Source organism: Mauremys reevesii, linkage group 2 (genome assembly GCF_016161935.1).
Source record: "Mauremys reevesii isolate NIE-2019 linkage group 2, ASM1616193v1, whole genome shotgun sequence".
Taxonomy (NCBI): Eukaryota; Metazoa; Chordata; order Testudines; family Geoemydidae; genus Mauremys; species Mauremys reevesii.
The window spans coordinates 283,632,123-283,648,865 of NC_052624.1; the positions used below are offsets into that span (position 1 = coordinate 283,632,123).

General features: G+C 45.8%; 1 protein-coding gene across 2 annotated transcripts in view; it reads right to left on the reverse strand.

The window, feature by feature from the left end:
* The window catches only part of ZC3H3 (zinc finger CCCH-type containing 3), a 331,469-nt gene that overhangs the window by 73,397 nt on the left and 241,329 nt on the right, over positions 1–16,743 (reverse strand). For both annotated transcript variants that reach the window (XM_039522683.1, XM_039522684.1), the window contains one exon: positions 14,996–15,127. In XM_039522683.1, coding sequence (XP_039378617.1) covers positions 14,996–15,127 — 132 coding nt within the window. The remainder of the gene's footprint in view (positions 1–14,995; positions 15,128–16,743) is intronic.

Sequence of the window (16,743 nt, forward strand, 5' to 3'; positions counted from 1 at the left end):
GCTAGGGAGCATGCTCCTACTTCTAAAATGGCAAAGCATGGGAGCAGGGAAAGAGCTCTAGCTTTCCCATACCAAAAGGGCAGAGGCAGAGATCTTAGGGCCGGCATAGCCTTCTGGGGGTGGGGATGATCAGGTACGGTGCACAGCACCACAAGGGCCATCAAAGTTGGTGGTAAAAGAGAACAGCAAGAAACAGCAGCCACAAATTATTTAAAACAGATTTCTAATTAGTAGCTTATTAATTAATAGTAATTCGTTGTTATTCATTATACCTGTGGAGTTTCTGTCATCCAAACATCTCAAAGTGCTTTACCAACAATAATTAGACAGGTCTCCCGATGCTCTTGGAATGAGATGGGGAGATGTCCAAGATGGAATAGGACAGATGTGTAACAGAGCCCAACAATAACAATACTTTAGGACAGGAAGTGAAAAATAATGTATCCAAATGAAACTGCAGGAGGAAATTAGGGATGGAGAATGTAATTACAGAGCTGGAATTTGGCCAGGAACTCCTCTCTTCTTGCAAAAAAGTATCATGGGATCTTAAATGAGCACACACACTCAGGGCCTTGGCTTTATGTCTCTGCCAGGAGCAGAGTGCATGCTAGCAGCCGGCTGAGGAATTAACTCAGAACCGATGCAGAGGAAAGAGAGACACCTACTGAAAAAGGAACAACTTCCCTGCAGAACATTGGTGTGCCTTGATCTCTCATCGAAGATGGTGATCAGCACAGCACTGCTTAGCTTGTGGAATCTCAACAAATTATAGAACAGAGTGGAATACCTGCAAGCCACAGAAATAATGAGTGACTACAAAGGAAATTTATACTAACGGAGCACTACCAAAGAGACGCAGTGCTTCCAGTTAGCTGACAGCAGAGGACATCAAAATGGGGTGGGACAATGTAACCTACAACCATCTTCATCTTGCCACCCAGAGAGACTGGAGTTCCCAGCATGCAGTGCTCCATCTTGAGCCAAACAGTGGTTATTTGTTTAAAAATTCACTGTTAAGACATATTACTGGTAGTTGCGGCTAATTAAGCTAGGGCTGATTTTCCTGGAAGTGGAGTGATTTTAAATTTAGTGTGTTAGACGCATCTGATAAATGTTATTAAAAATCTGTGAAATTTCCAATAAAACAGGAAAACTGTGCTAAGACTTGATGGAACTAGATGGATACAAAAGAGAATGAGGTTTGAGCCACAACGAAAGTCACCTATTGAAATTGTTTGCAGAGAATAAAGCAGTTTGCTGCTAAACCATAAAACACTGCATCTGGGGATGTGGATGGTTTTCTTTAGAAGTGGTAGCTAATTAGGAAGCACTGGTTAACTAAACTTTACTGGCCAATGATGATTTGTTATAGTTTTATGTAAATAAAATCCTGTATAGGAATTTGAGACACATCACTTGGGTGACTCCTTTCAGAACTTGTTTCTAAATTTAAATGCAAACATCTATCGCTAGCCTCTGATATAAACTCAAACTAGACCTTTTTTAAAAGATGATTGTGGACTTTTCTGGTGTGGCATGGTTCCCCCTGGGAACAAGACCTAAAATTACCCGACTGGGTAAAAAGCTTTAAAGAGCTGCATTTGTATATCAAGCTGCTCCACCTCAATCCAGACCTGCAGAACGAAGGCTACTTTTGTTCTGGACACTCTATACAGCTCTGCCAATGCATTTCAATACCAACTTGCAGTAGCTTTGCTATTCCACTGCCCTCTGGCTATCTCAGGGTCTCACCACTACACTTCCAGTCTCTGCTGATCACAGTGGAAATCAAACCTGGGTTTAGTGTGCAGGCACAGAGCTACCAGACAGGCCAGGTGCAAGAAAGAACGAGCTTGGAGATTTTCATCAAACTCCAGTCTGGTTTGCCAGTTAGCATCTTCTACCACAGTAGAATTTGCAGGCAGGCCTCAGGGTTAGGCTCTGCCAACAGCATCTGATGAGCAGTGACAATCTGTTTTAAATAGTGTTATTGTTCTGGACAGGAAGGGTAGCTGGCAAACAACAAAGCGCTCAGATCTCCACTTCACCATGATGTATTCCAATGCACTTCCCCGTGTGTTTTCACAGCAGCCTGGTAGTTTAATCTCACCATGTCTCAGTGTTTAACAGTTCCAGAGGGGGAACAATGTACCCACAGGCTTCAAAGCAGCTGATGGAAACAATATGAAGATAGGTATTTAATGCACCATACTTGCTAACCTACACCACAGGGGAGTGAGGGGCGGGGGAGAGCTTATTTAATAAAAACAGCTTTACTAATGCAGCAGTTGAGGGAGACAAAATTTAACCCACTTGTCTTGCTCGGATGTGCTGTGGGGGGTTGGGTGACTGACCACAGAAAAGCACGTCAACAACCCAGGAGCCAACTCCCAGCCCTACAGATTTTCCCCCAGTCGCTGTGTGTTTCGGATGTGGTGCGTTTAGATCAGCGGTTCTCAACCCACGGCCCAATCAGCACACAGCTGTGGCCCAGCTCAGCTATGTGCTAAAGTGCGGCCTGCATGCTGGGGTCTGACAGGGTCCCGGCTGCCCAGTGCAGAGGGGTCTGGGGCAGCCGCCAGCAGCGCACAGTGGGGGTCCAGGCTGCCGCTACCCTCCCACCCAGCCCAGGTAACACATTGTGGGACGCATGTATAATAAGTAAAGAACCGCTGGTTTAGATTGTAAACTCCTGATACTGGGTCTTATTTCAGGGATCCTCAAATACGTTGCTGTCCATTCAACACAGAGGTTGTCTCTCAGGTCCCGCCCCACCACTTCACAAGTGTGAAGATCCCCCTCCCTACACACCCCCACACCAGCCCATTCATGACGGTGTAATAGCTCCTTTGCACCTGCAGCCTCACCTGGAAAGTTCACTTCAGGCAAGTATTTAGTGCACGTGAACCAGCTTTTAATGCGATGCAGCTGGTGGGCACAATGAGGAGAGTCAGCACCATCTGACCCGCCCGCACTCTGGACCACCGGCAAGTCATCCTTGGAGAACTGCTGTCTTCTTCTAGTCCTGCAAGGAGCCATGTGCCCAGCCAGGGCACAGCTCCTATTTAACCCACATCCAGGGGTGAAAGTGAGGCAGCATGGGCCAGTTGGCAAGGACCCGCACCAGCCCATACCTAGCCCACATTAAACTGCTGCCGCGGCAGCTCTTTAATGTCCCCTTGGCTGCCAATGGGCGGGGGGGGGGGGCGCTAAGGGAGCAGCTGCCCCGGGGCAGTGATTTAAAAGGCGTCCAGAGCCCCGGGCCCTTTAAATCACCATGGGAGCCCTGGGCGGCGCGGGCCAGGCAACCTGGAAAGACTGGCTGGGAGATGCTGACCCCCAGCCCCACCCTTCTGCCCTAGGTCCTGCCCCTTCTGGGGGCCAGAGCTGCCCCAGCCCTGTACCGGTAAGTTTCCTGAGTTACTTTCACCCCTGACCACATTCGTCCATAGACACACACATGTATAAACATATCACTTAAGATTAGTCATCAGGGCCAGCCCCTCGGTGTGCGTCAGTAAGTATAGTTCCTTCCAGGCTGATTTACACCAGCTGAGGATACGGTTCTCAGTATACGTAGCATACAAACCAGCAGCTAACTACTACAGTGCCTAGCATTCCGTAAACACCTAAGCCAGATCCGTTGGACCAGCGCCGCCTGGTTCTAATTTAGACTGCACGTTCCTCTGATCAAGGCTGGAGTCTCTCTCTATGGCTGCACAGTGCCAGGCATACAGAGCAATGCTAGGCTATAATAATAATGGTGCCTGCCGGAGTGGCAGCAGCGGGTGCTGATGCCCTGACTAGCCTGCCATAACCTGACACGTAAGACTCGAGCTGGAGGCCAGGAAGCCGTTCATGTCCAGGGCTCAGATAATGGGACAGCCCGTATGTGGATCAGCTCCATTTACTTCTGTCAGAACGGCTGCCGAGAAAAGGCTTTCAGGCCCTAGCAATGGAAATGTTCAGAAAGAAATTAGGTGGCACCCAGAGGGGGTGGGTGAAGAGCAGGGCCTTTCATACACATTCATCACTGGCAAATATTCTCAAGAGAGGGGTCTTCTTGTGGCAACCTCACCACCCAACCCCTAAGCCTACATGTAGGCAACAAGAGTGCTTGGTTATGATGTAATGAAGGGACAGCATTAAGCAGCGACTATTCTAGCTTTTTAGCTACGCTTCACTTCTTATTTTTCTTTAACAGCACGTCGGCTGTTTACTCCCTCGGGTACCTTTATTCATACATTTATTCGCCTTGTGGGCTGCAGCCCGCCTGCTCTCAGCTCTCCAGGTCACTGAGCTGTTCCCCACGTGTCTCCTGCCCTCTCTCATCTGGGTTTCATCTCAGTGCCCAGGTTGAGCATGGCTGAATTGACATGCAACAACCCACAAAACCATGCAGGGAAGGGCTTTTGGCTTCTTTGGATAAAATAGTTTCTGGACACGCTAAAGAAAGCCTGGGACCAGGCTGTATCTAGCAGAAAGCATCTCTGCCGGCAGAGCGATGGACTCTTCCCCACTGAGACAGAAGCAGTTTCACAGTGAAGTTCAGACTGAATGACATATGGATGATAGCTTGAAAATCTCTAAGGAATGACATGCAATGGATTGGACATGCCCTGCAAGGTCTTTTCCAGCCCTGTGCGTGTAAAGGGGCCATGGAACAATTGTTTCCTGCTCCCCTGTCATTCTTCACTGAAGCACTGGGTAGAAGCAACTGTCAGAGAGACAAGATATGACTGGATGGCTCAACTCTGGTGCGATGTAGCAATTCCTATGTTCCTGAGAGCCAGCGAAAGCCAGCACATTCCTGATGATGGGAGAGAATGTGAACCATGGCAGAGAGTTTACCATGGAACATTATCACATCATAAAAAGGTCCAGTCCAGATGTGGATTCACATGGTGCTAATTGCCAGGAGCAGCTCACTGGAAATCCTCAAATCCTGGAGTAAGGGAGTCGGTGAGTGTTTCTTTTTCTTGTATGCAGACTTCGGGGCTCCATGTCCAGGTTCCGTAAGCAGAGGACAGGCTCTGGTATCAAGGTGTTGGGAAGCCGCTCTCCAGATGTCGAGCTGGGCACTCTTCCACCATGGGAGTTATTGCCTGCAATGCTGCACCATAGTAGCAGCATGGAGAGGAAACTGGGCCAATCCAGTGTATAGTTGTGGCAACTTCGGATGAGTCAGAGCCTCTTGAGCCTGGTCAAAGATCGACAATCAAGTGGACTAGGAGGCAGTGCAGTGATGGACTCCTGAATGTGCTTAGTGTGTTAGACTCTTTCCCAGCAATGCTTCCAATCTATACAAAAGTTGTTTTCAGATCCTTGGAGCTGCTGATCGTCCATGCATGGGAAGGGGCCAGAAGCGCACTTGTCCAGGACTACGTGAGCCGCTGTAGCAAAATGGTGGAGAGTGCAGCCGTGATGTCCCACCCCTGTCCGCATGAGTGGGATTCCTCCCTTGGACATGAGCAGACCTACAAGCTGGCACTGCATGTTGTTTCCTGTCCAAGAATGCGGCATTGGTCAACAGGAAATGTGGCAGGTTGGTTCCATCTGTCACAGCTCTCCAGGCAGATGCAACAGTAATGGCATCTCCTTGAAGGTCTGGTGGAGTTCTGTGAGCTAGCGCATACAAACTGGAGGTTGCTGTAGAATTCAAGGAGCCACTAATAATACAGGTTGCCAAATTCAGCTGTGTCGACAAGCCCAAACCACAGAGCAGCCACAGTTGGAGCAAACAGCAGGGCCAATCCAGATTTGCGAAAGACCAAAGGGTCTGCTCGCTGGGCGGTTCCTGATAGTTTTCGTATCAAGGCAGTACGGAAAGAGATCTTAATTTTCAAGTATTCCGGGGAGGCCGCTATGTCAGGTTCACTCCCAAGTATATGACAACTGTTGGGAACAGCAGTAACTGCCCTTGTACATGTTCCAAGAGGGGACGATTGGCAAGAGCGTTACAGGAGGACTGGAGTTATGCAATCGTAAATGGGCTGGGAGATGTGTGTGCATGATTTGCACAACAGTGAATGGTGGAGATTTGCAGAGGTGAGTGGGCAGGAAGGATCCACAAGACAATCTCTCCACTAAGCTGCTGTGCAGACTATGACCTTTCTGCACTTTATCAGAAAACTGTCCGTGACAGATGAGAGGCAGAGATGGAAGGGAAGACCAAACAGTACAGGCCTCATATTTCATTTATTTTTCACACATGGTGGGGGCAGCCAAGGGAAGGAAAGGAGAACTGACCCTGGTACAGTGGCAGTTTAAAGTAGGATTGAGAAACCTACTAGAGACCCATGGGAACTGATACAAGACCCCCGCACAGGAGCCAGCAATCTGCATACTCTTGCCCACCCCCCTAAAGTTTACCCAGACAGCAAATTAGCTTTTTAAGGGATTGGGAGGGGGGAAGGGAGTCAAACTTTGAGAAAGCATGGTCACATTATAGACTTATTCTGGCATATGTGGAAACAGAGAAAGGAAGAGCTGGTGTTTCCATGGTCTAGCCACACAACTGTGCTTAGCACCAAGCTTGGTAGGGTACACAAAGATATTTCAGGAAGGACGCATACAGAGTGAACGAACATGCCCCTGAAGGGATGGAAGCAATCAGACGCCATATTGCAAACCTTAACTATTCAAAAATCATAAGCTGGACCCACAAAATCATGAGATTGATTTATGAGATTTTTTTTAAATAATCTGGGTTCTTTGTATTTGCCTTCTAGTTTTTGAACCTGTAGGGTTCATGTTTTCAAACTTTTCTGTACAAAGACTAGAAACTTACATTTTTTTAAAAAAGGGAACCTGAAATCCTCACATATTCACAGGACTCCAGAAGTTGGGGCTTTAAGTAAAACACAACATATTGCAATATTTGCAATAAAATCATGAGAGCTGGCAACATGTTTTACAAATTCATTTCTGCTCTCATGAAGCCAACAAACACATCAGTATTCACGCAGTGAACCGTGCACCTAGGTACTTACCCATGTCACATACACAGAGCAGTTTTAGCTATAACTGCTTTCAGCCACCAGAATGAGAGGGTTTTAATATTATATGGACCTGTGCTCAGGTGCCAACGTTTCTAAGGGTAGAAGTGCTCTACAAAACTTTATATGACTAGAAATTTTTTCATGACTTCAAAAATTCAATTCATACTATTTGTATTTTTAAATGTCAACATTCCCTTGCTGTGTGGCAAATCTATCCAGTAGCCTCATGCTAGTACATAGGATCCAGGAAGGAAGAGGGACTAGAAACAGGAAGTGAAAGTTATCAATCTAGCTTCATTCCCCAAGCCTAGTAAAGGGTAAGAAAAGTGAACAGGAGGGTGTGGGGCTTAATGATTAGAGCAGAGAACTTGGAATTAAGATTTCTGAGTTCTAGCCCCAGCCCTGACAGACTCACCATTTGCCCAAAGGTTACCTGGGCCAATAAAGACTCCCCGTCAGGCTGACCCATGGAAAGCCATGTTGAGTCCATCGTTCCTGGAAGCTGCTCTTTGTATGTATGTCAGTTATAATGTCTCACCTTTTTTATTTGTTTTTGCAACTGCACACAACTCAGAAGCAACCTGCGAAGCTTCCATGATGTTCTGTTAATATCATGACTCCCGTTAGGTCCCGATTCTTCAACCTGATTTACGTCCATGTAGAGTCCCGCTGAAGTCAATTGGACTTAGCATGGGTGTTGGGGTCTGTCTACGAAGATTTGATTTAAGACCTCAAACATGCATGTGCAATATTTTTTATTCCAGTCACCAGACCCTTTCGCCAGCATCCGTTCTGCAATACACTGACACACCTGCATTCTGCTTTGAATGGCATTTCACTCTCTCAGGACTCAGCAAAACTTCACCGTAGTCCATTATTTTCAGGCACCCAGCACTCTAGCATCTGGCTTCTTGCTTTGGTGTTTAATTTAATTGTTCCCAATAGAGAGAAATAGCACTCAACCTCCAACCCTCGCTCTACAGAAACCTGTCATGGGAAAAGCTATGACCCATAGTCAAACAAGTAGCTGACCAAAAAGATATGCCTTTTGCCATGCTGAGAAGGCTGGTAAATACAGACTCTGATCTCCAGTCCTCAAGAGCACACCTCTAAGAATCACTCAGCTGATGCCAGCTATCATGATGGGGCATGGAGAGAGAGGCGTTCCTAAGGTAGTACAGAGTGTAATATGGAGAGGGTCTCAATAATATCACAAAGTTAAAATACATACAGCGTCGTGCTTACAGCCGATTGTACTATCAGACAGAAGAGATCCTATCACCGTAGGTGCTGGAACTAGGGGTTCTGAGGATGTGGCAGCACCCCCGACTTGAAGTGGTTTCCATCATATACAGGCGTCACAGTTTGGTTCAATGGCTCTACCATCCCCACTACACATATTGTTCCAGCACCACTTCCTATCACATGAAATCAGAAGAGAAAAGTATGTACAATTATACTTCCACTGACTGCACAGCCACCATATTATTTGTTTCTGTGCTTCCCTTTAGTAAGTTACACGTACGACCTAGCATGATTCTTTCCACCACCACGACTTACTGCCTTTGCTTTGTTAACTCAAGGAGAGTGCAATTGGCTAGGACACCTGAGATCCAGGTTCTAGACTCGCTACTAATTCCATCCTGTATATTATTAATGGTGTGTAGAATGCTGCCTTATTAAGGACTTGTGTGTACATTTGTATAAGAATTGTTCCATCTTTAATGGATCAGATGACTTCTAATCTCTACGATTTACACGACTACAAATGGGAAAACATGTTGGCAATTTGGGAAAGAAAGATTAGGGCTCCCTCATCCCATCTCATTTCTTAGCAGTTACTGTTTAAGTCACAGGGCACAGATACTGTAAAACAACTGGCATAATTTTCATTAAAAGCTCATACATGTATGCACCGTGTGCAGCCCAAAGCTATAACCTGGGAGATGAGCAAAGGTTGAGCTTGTCATCTTGAGTGTTCTGGAAGAAATTCTCAAAAGTACTTACGACGAGACACTGGAAACAGCGTGCAATAAATTATAAATAATAATGGATATTTTTATGGGCATCTAATAAAAATCAAAAGTGGAACTTCTTCAGCGAAACACTGTGAGGTCCACATGACTGCAGGGAAGAGCAGGAGAAGCAGCTTAGAACCTCAGTACCCAAACAGCTAATTTTCTAATCACTGAACATCCTCTTTTAAGTTTATTTTTACACGATGCTACATCAACCCCAACCCCACTTCCTTGCCTTGTCCTTTTACAGTTAAAATTGCAGACAGTTGGGCTATGCTGCAGCTCGGACACAGAACGAGAAGCGATTTATTCCCATCCTAAATTATTCAAAAGAAAAGGGACTGCGCATCTTTAACAAGCCATCATTTTATGAAGCAAGGTTAACATTTTTACTTGATTCAGTAGAATATTATAAACTCTCTCGGGTCCATTTGAGGACTTTCTTCTTCGAGCAAAAGAAACAGACTCAGCACTTTTTATATTATTTAGAGAATAAAATTAACCCTCAATGGCCCAAGCTGGTATTACTCCTCCCCAGTTAAATATGGCACGCTCAGCAATTTCCCCCCCATATATAATTACAGGCTGCTATCCATCATCTGTAGGAGAATGCTTTTCTGACACTCCAGAAGTGACACAGTAAGCACTTTTACTAATAGAATAAATATTCTAAATATCTCTTTTATATTTTCATTTAAATTGGAATATTTTAAAATAATTGTTACACACAGTGCCTGGATGGCTAGTACTGCGTTTAGCGGGAGATTGCCAGATTACTTTATTTCACCTGGGAGGGAACGTTTACTTTTCACCCAGTCCCCTCCCTGCACTGCCACAAAATGTAATTAGGCCAAAGGTTAATTTATTAGCATTTTTCTCCTCTGCTGCTGACATTCCACTCACCTTATAGCTCTTCCTTTTTGCTTTTCTTCCTCCCTTTTGATGGTTCTGTTTTGCAGTTGTCTCTCCTATGGAATCTGTATATTTCATGCTGCTTTAGCAAATCCATCAGGCACAATCCTATGTCACAGTTGAACCGCCACATGGTCTGTGACAGTGCATGTGCCTGCTCCATTAATGGGGAAACAGCGGCTCCCTCCCCTCACCGCAGAATCTGAGGATCTGTTGCTCCAACTCTGCCTCTCTGCTCCCCCCAACAAAATGTATCCCTGCCCACCCTCAAAAGAAAAGCCCACAGCCACAATTATGGGGTTATGCCCTGGGAGTAAATCTACTGGAGCCTTTATCTCTATGGGGCTGGACTCCACTGCTGCAGAAACAACAATCTCAGAGCACAGCAGCAAATTTCTGGATTGTAGCCTTGTCTGCCAGAGTTGTAACCTCGACCAAAGGGCAGGAGAAATGAATCAGGCCTCCTCAGGCTCCATTTCAGAGCAGCACATGCTCAGGTATACAATGGTTAAGTCTCCAGTGTAAGGGGGGAAAACTTGTAAGACCAACAAGTGTGCAAAACTGTGCCTAGGCAAACGCTTATTCACGTGTATCTATGAAATGCAATAAAATAAGGTCATCCTATCGGGATGGCGCCCTGAGGTTTGGCAGACCCAATAGCAACAAATTATTATTTCATTAGTAGTTTGTTTTTCAGCCGAAGAGTCAGTGCAAAGCACTGTTTGCAAAGTTCCTGTCAGGTTTAAATATGGTGTCCAGATTCTCTAACTAGGAGAGGTGGCTTTTCCCTGAACTTCATACCTGACAGCATATACACCTCCTTTTTCATGAACGAAAGCAGCTGTGGCAAGAGAAAAAGCCCTTTTGGAGGCACTTATATGACATCTTTTCTCTACCAAAGGCTTCCAAAACATGTCCTATTATGGGGAAATTTCGTGGACAGGAATAGATGACTTTTCTTGGCAGCCTAGGTGAACAGAAGCTAACTGAATACGTGTAGGATTCTACAGGACAAAATGACATAATACAGCCAGTGGTGAGATGGCCTGTCAGAAAACCCTTCGCAGTAGCCTATGCTACAAGAGACCAGGCAAACGGTTCAGATTCATAGCGAAAGGGCATAATGAAGCGGGGGCTGGATGTCTTTCAGAATCTTTGCCATTTTCAGCCAAATACATTGTTTATTCTGTTTGAAAATTAACTGCCCAATTCTTTATGAACTATGACTTCCTGCTTCCAAAGCAGGGAGGGCTCTCCCATGACAACATCCTTGGGAATCACGGTCTTGCCGAAAAGGGTTTGAGATGAGAATGAGAGGACAAGAAGTGTCGGTTCATATCCTCGCTCACCACAGCGGTAAGAGATGAGAGATGAAAGGGAATCTGTTATATTAAAAGGTGAAGCAAAGCCCGCAGAATTAATGTGAGTAGATTGAAAGGAACCTTAAAGAAAGAAAGGAGCTCTCTAGCAGATACGTCTAGCTCTCGAGTTAGAAAGCCATAAGGGTTCAGTACTGCAGGAGGCACCCTGCAACGTTCTGCAAGGCTGGAGCTTGTGAAAATGTCTCCAATCCCACAAAGTGCGAATCTGAAAAGCAGTATGACTGAATGGATGGGAAAGGAATTACAACCAACCTGCCTTTCACAACCAACAAATCTGCAACAGCTACAGGCAACATCCTAAATGAGAGGGCTCTATCTGAAAGACACGTTTGTTTTCTGTCTAATGAATGTTGAACCTCAAACAGTTCAGAGGTTCAAGTTTCCCCAAACTGTGGCAAATCTATGGGCTAGAAATGCAGCTGGAACTTTCACAAGATCAGGCTCTCACCAGAATGTCAAAGACAGAAATATCATAGAAACGACCTCTTCTCTTAGCATGTCATATTTCTACTTCATGCCCCAGCTGAAGCTAGCAAGTGCAGACACAAGCATACCAAATTCTAAACAGAAGCTGTTCCCTGAATAATTCTGAACTTCAAAAATAGTTTGGGGCAAGTTCTGGACAATGATCAGGTCTGGTCTTATATGAGTCTAGGCGTATGTCCAGACTACCTGCCGTATCGGCGGGCAGCGATTGATTTATCGGCGATCGATATGTTGCGTCTCTCATCTAGACGCGATATATTGATCCCCGAACGCGCTCCCGTTGACTCCAGAACTCCACCAGAGCAAGCGGCAGTAGTGGAGTCAACAGGGGAGCCGCGGCCATCAATCCCGCACTGTGAGGTAAGTCGGAATAAGATACATCGAATTCAGCTACGGTATTCCCGTAGCTGAAGTTGCGTACTTTACATCGACACCCCCCACTAGTGTAGACCAGGCCAAAATGTCCATCCTTGTTTGTCTGCCCACTCCAGGCCAAAGTGCTAAATACCCAATGGGAAAGCCGTGAGCCACGTTAAAAGTGAAATCTGAAAACATGAATCTCTTGATCACACAGATATGATGTTACCTCAATGTGGCATCAGTTTGAAGTCTATAATCTTTTAACAAATTAATACCTTATAGTTGCAGAATGTGAGAGAACGTTGGTCTGTTTCTGTACTTCCCAAGCCAGGGTCCATGGACCACGAGTTATTCAGAGTTCTAGCTGGTCACGTGGTACTGGCTCTCCTTATTTTCAATTGCTATATCACTTTAAGACCATCTAAAGACATAGTCAATACTTCCCTGATATTAATTTCCCGCAATTGCCTTACGAATGTTGTGGGATCAGAGGCGAGGCGGTCTCCTAGAAATTATGTGATGACGACGGGAAGGGGGCACTGGACTGTGAGATGTTGGATGGGAGGAGTTGGAGCCCATGAGAGATGCTCTCTATTGCAGCATGGATTAGCCCAGGGAAATGGTTGGGATCCCCTAGACTATAACAGCCATTATCTGGCAGGAGACTTTAGACTTCTAGAGGATTGAGTATTGAGCTCATTGGTTTGATCACAGCTTATTCAGAAAGCTTTGATCACCCTGTTTAAAATTCATACATTTAATTGTGACACTTCCATCACAACCATTTTATTTTCTACAGCTTCCTCTGATTGATTTTTAATTTCTATTTCCATTAATCAAAATGTATCAAAGTTCAGAGTGTTCAGACCTTTAGGTAAGACTGAAGATCACGTGCATTTGTGAATGATTTTATAATTATTACTTTGTTAACAATAATTAGTTAGTTTTACACTGTCACTCTCATACTAGAAACCTGACTTAAATTCCTTTCTATTTTTGCATCTGTAAATAGCTGCTGGTACAATTTGCAGGTGCAAATTCATTTGCAAATAACATAAGTTAAAAGTATTCGTGTCCACATCTGTGCCTGCAATTAACACAGTAAATGCAGTGTCACTGATGGCGCTTCACAAGCACCTGCGAAATTGGACTCGGTTATTTGCTAGCACAAAGTGGAGGCCAAGGTAAGATGCCTTTTAAAAAGTTATTTGTGTAACTGAGCCATGTAATTGCAAAGACCCCGTTGAAAATCACTGCAGCTTTTAGCCAAAGCAGCAGTAGAATGAACAGAACTACGCAGCAGTATGTAAAGCCATGTGTCTTGGCACAGTGGGGAAGGAGAAATACCAGCTGCCTTTTTCACTTAGTTCAACCAAGCCACGTAACGGCCGCCCAGAAAAGAAAGCTCTATAAAGCTTAAAGCAGACAAAGTTCCTGGTGACTATTCTAACCAACAGCACAATTTGGGTGAAGAGGAGCTATTCAGGCACAGAATCGGAAGAACAGAGCTCTCCTGTGCACTGCCTGCGAGCACAGGTTTCCCTGAAGACCAGACGGGGCATCTCAGTGACTCGCACCGTCTCCAGTCCAGCCCTTTGAGCAGGTTTTGGGAGGTGGAGGAGGGGCTCACCTTCCATCCCCAAAGCCAGGCATTTCTGCTAAGCTCTGGCTTTACCAAGCGAATCTTCACAGCCTTGCCAAAGGCGGCATGTGGGGAAGAGACACGATGCAGGTTCTAAGTAACTGAGAAATGAAGCAGACTTTGGACCTCTGGGTAGCACACTTCTTAAGCCGCAGAGAGAGACCGTGGAAGGTCTCAGAGTGGAAAGATGTCAGACCAAGCTCAACTTTTATTTCTATTGCATGAAGCCCAAATCACTCCTTTTTAGACGGAAGTTTCTGAGACTTCTCCATGTCTCTCTCCAGGATGACCATGTTCCTTTATCCTGCTGCTTTTTCTATGCATAGGGTCATCAGCTGAAGTGTCAGGAGCTTGGGGACAGCTTTGCACATCCACTCTAGATATCTATGAAGCCCACTAGGGACCTCACTATGTCAATCTGATTAACATGGGAGGCATCCAGACAGGAAGGTTATAGCCACCAGGACAAAACTGGCAGACAGATGGCTAGAAATATAAGTTAAATTTCCCAAGTCCTATGATGTTTCACAATACTGAGTTTTCAGTGAGGAAGGGTGGCCTCAAAGAGACAGGGCTTCAGGTTTCACCTCTGCCACAGACCTCCTGTGTGTGCCCTTGGCGAGTCACATAGAACCTCTATGCCTACGTTCCCTCTCTGTAACAGGGAAGGAATAAAACCTCCCTTTCCCCCACTCCTTGTCTGTGTTATCTACTTAGATTGTCAGCTCTTCAGGGCAGGGACTGTCTCTTACTATACATACAGCACCTTGCACAGTGCGGCGCCAATCTCAGCTGGGCCTTTAGGTGCAATGGTAATACTGTACAACCAACAACAAACAGCACTAAGTGCTGGAAGTTTTGCAGAACCCCTGAAGAATTCCACCCAGGGGATCTGATAGGAGAATACGCTGATGGCACCATACTGCAGCCCCCTTGCTTCTTTTCTCTGTGTGTTACGAAACAGCCCTTTTGCCCATAAACCTTTTGAAAAGCACAGGACTGCTGTTCATCATGTCCAGGTGTTCCACAGCTTTCAGCTCTACTACTCCCCTCGGTGTCATAACCAGCATGAAAAACAGCTTGTGGGTTACCAACACCCCTACCTCCCCTCCTGCCGGGACTCAGCACCGCGAATCAATCACTGCAGTCAACTGAAACCGAGAAAGACGCACTGAGAGCCAGTCACCTATTTACCTTTTCGCCCAAGGGGCAGTAGCCTTTGAGGAAATCCTGGCACACTTCAGCTTTCCTGGACACGTAGACGTGGCTGTAGGGGCAGTCGCTGTTGTTGCAGATTCCTTTCAGGAAGTATGAGCACACTGGCATCTGCAAGGGTAGAAGATGATCAAACTGTTACCCCTCCCGCGTAGATTAGGAGCCGTTCCAACACCCAGAACTGAAATAAAACCATGACATGCATAAAATTAAGATATGCCTTTTGCCAGCCACTGATCCCGGGGGTATTTTTAGATCTTTTATTGGTCTCTTGCAACAGAGCTCTCTGACATTACGTGGTCCCGGTGTATACATGCAGGGGGCAAACAGACTGCTTGAGCATCCTTCAGGCTAGCTCAGAATGGGGTGGAATTAATGAAATTGCAATCGTGGTGAAAAGTGCCCCTTTACAACACAGCGAAGAGATGGGGGAGTCGCTAATAACTCATAAACGTCACTGGCAGGGCCTTACTGGCACAGGCGCCGTGTCAGATTGCGCTTCCTTCACCACCATAAAGCGGCCAAAGCTCCTGAGTAACCTTGAATTGGAGAGAAGCAGGTTGCTGCTCTCTAGATTCTTTCACTTTCAACGGTTTTAAGCAGAAGTCTCACTGCCCGGGGCTTAAATTTCATTTTCAGGGAACACTGAGTCCGCATTCCCCGGAGATGGAACTTCAGGAACCTCAGACAGCTTGGTCCTAAAACAGAGGTGCTCAACCCAAGGGTCATGACCCCCAAGGGGTTGAAACAGGCGTTTCACCTTGATCTTTCCTGTTGCTAATCAGGAGTGAGGCGCTTGGCTAGAAGGGAGAGGGCGCCATCAAGGGGTCCCGGGATGGAGAAGGTTGAGCATCACTCTTCTAACACATTTTAATTTTTTCTTTCACCAGCAACTGTCTCGCTTCAAACCCAAATTTCAGACCGGTTTTCCCTAGGTGTGTGACCTGTGGTGACCTAGGCCACTGGAAGTCTCTGTCTTGGCTAGAAAAGGAAGAGGATACACACTACAGTGTATGTTTCTTTGCTTTAAAAGGCGACCAGGGAGCAGAATGCCATGGGGAACAGTGAAAGTAAAAGGACTGGTCTGATTCTTTCGCTGGGGCTCTCTCTCATTCTGCAATGACATACAAGTGTGTCAGACAACTGGTGCCTCAGATCTGCAGGCAGCTCTCGACAGAATGCACATTCCAGAAGTCATTATTTACAGTCGTTTTGCAATACAACAACAAGCAAAGTGAAACAGTGAGAAATCAAGGATCCTTATGGTCATGCCTCAAAACACAAACTCTACCTTCAGCCAGCTGTTATAATTAAAAACAAATGACCAGCCTGATGTGATATTTCAGATTTTTCAGTCACCGGCTATGGCATACAACTTCCAAAACTGACTAGCCAGTTACAAATCTGTGCTTTCCCCATAAGAGAATGTAGCCCTTTGGATCTGTGCCGATCCCCTAGTCGCAGATGGCAATGTGCAGTTTCCGAAACTGCTGTTATGGTCCATTTGTTCTCCTCTCTCCGTGCTTTGCTCTTCATCCTGATCCCCGCCCCGCAGACACACACTGCTCACCTAAATGCAAAATGTACTTACTGCATGGCAGCATATCAATCCCTCAGTTACGGGTATCATCTTATTCCTGCAGGTTCAAAGAGCCCCAACCCAACATTTACAGTTCTGCAATAACTGCAGCTGATGTTCTATGGAAAAGTCCATTTCCCTGAAGGAC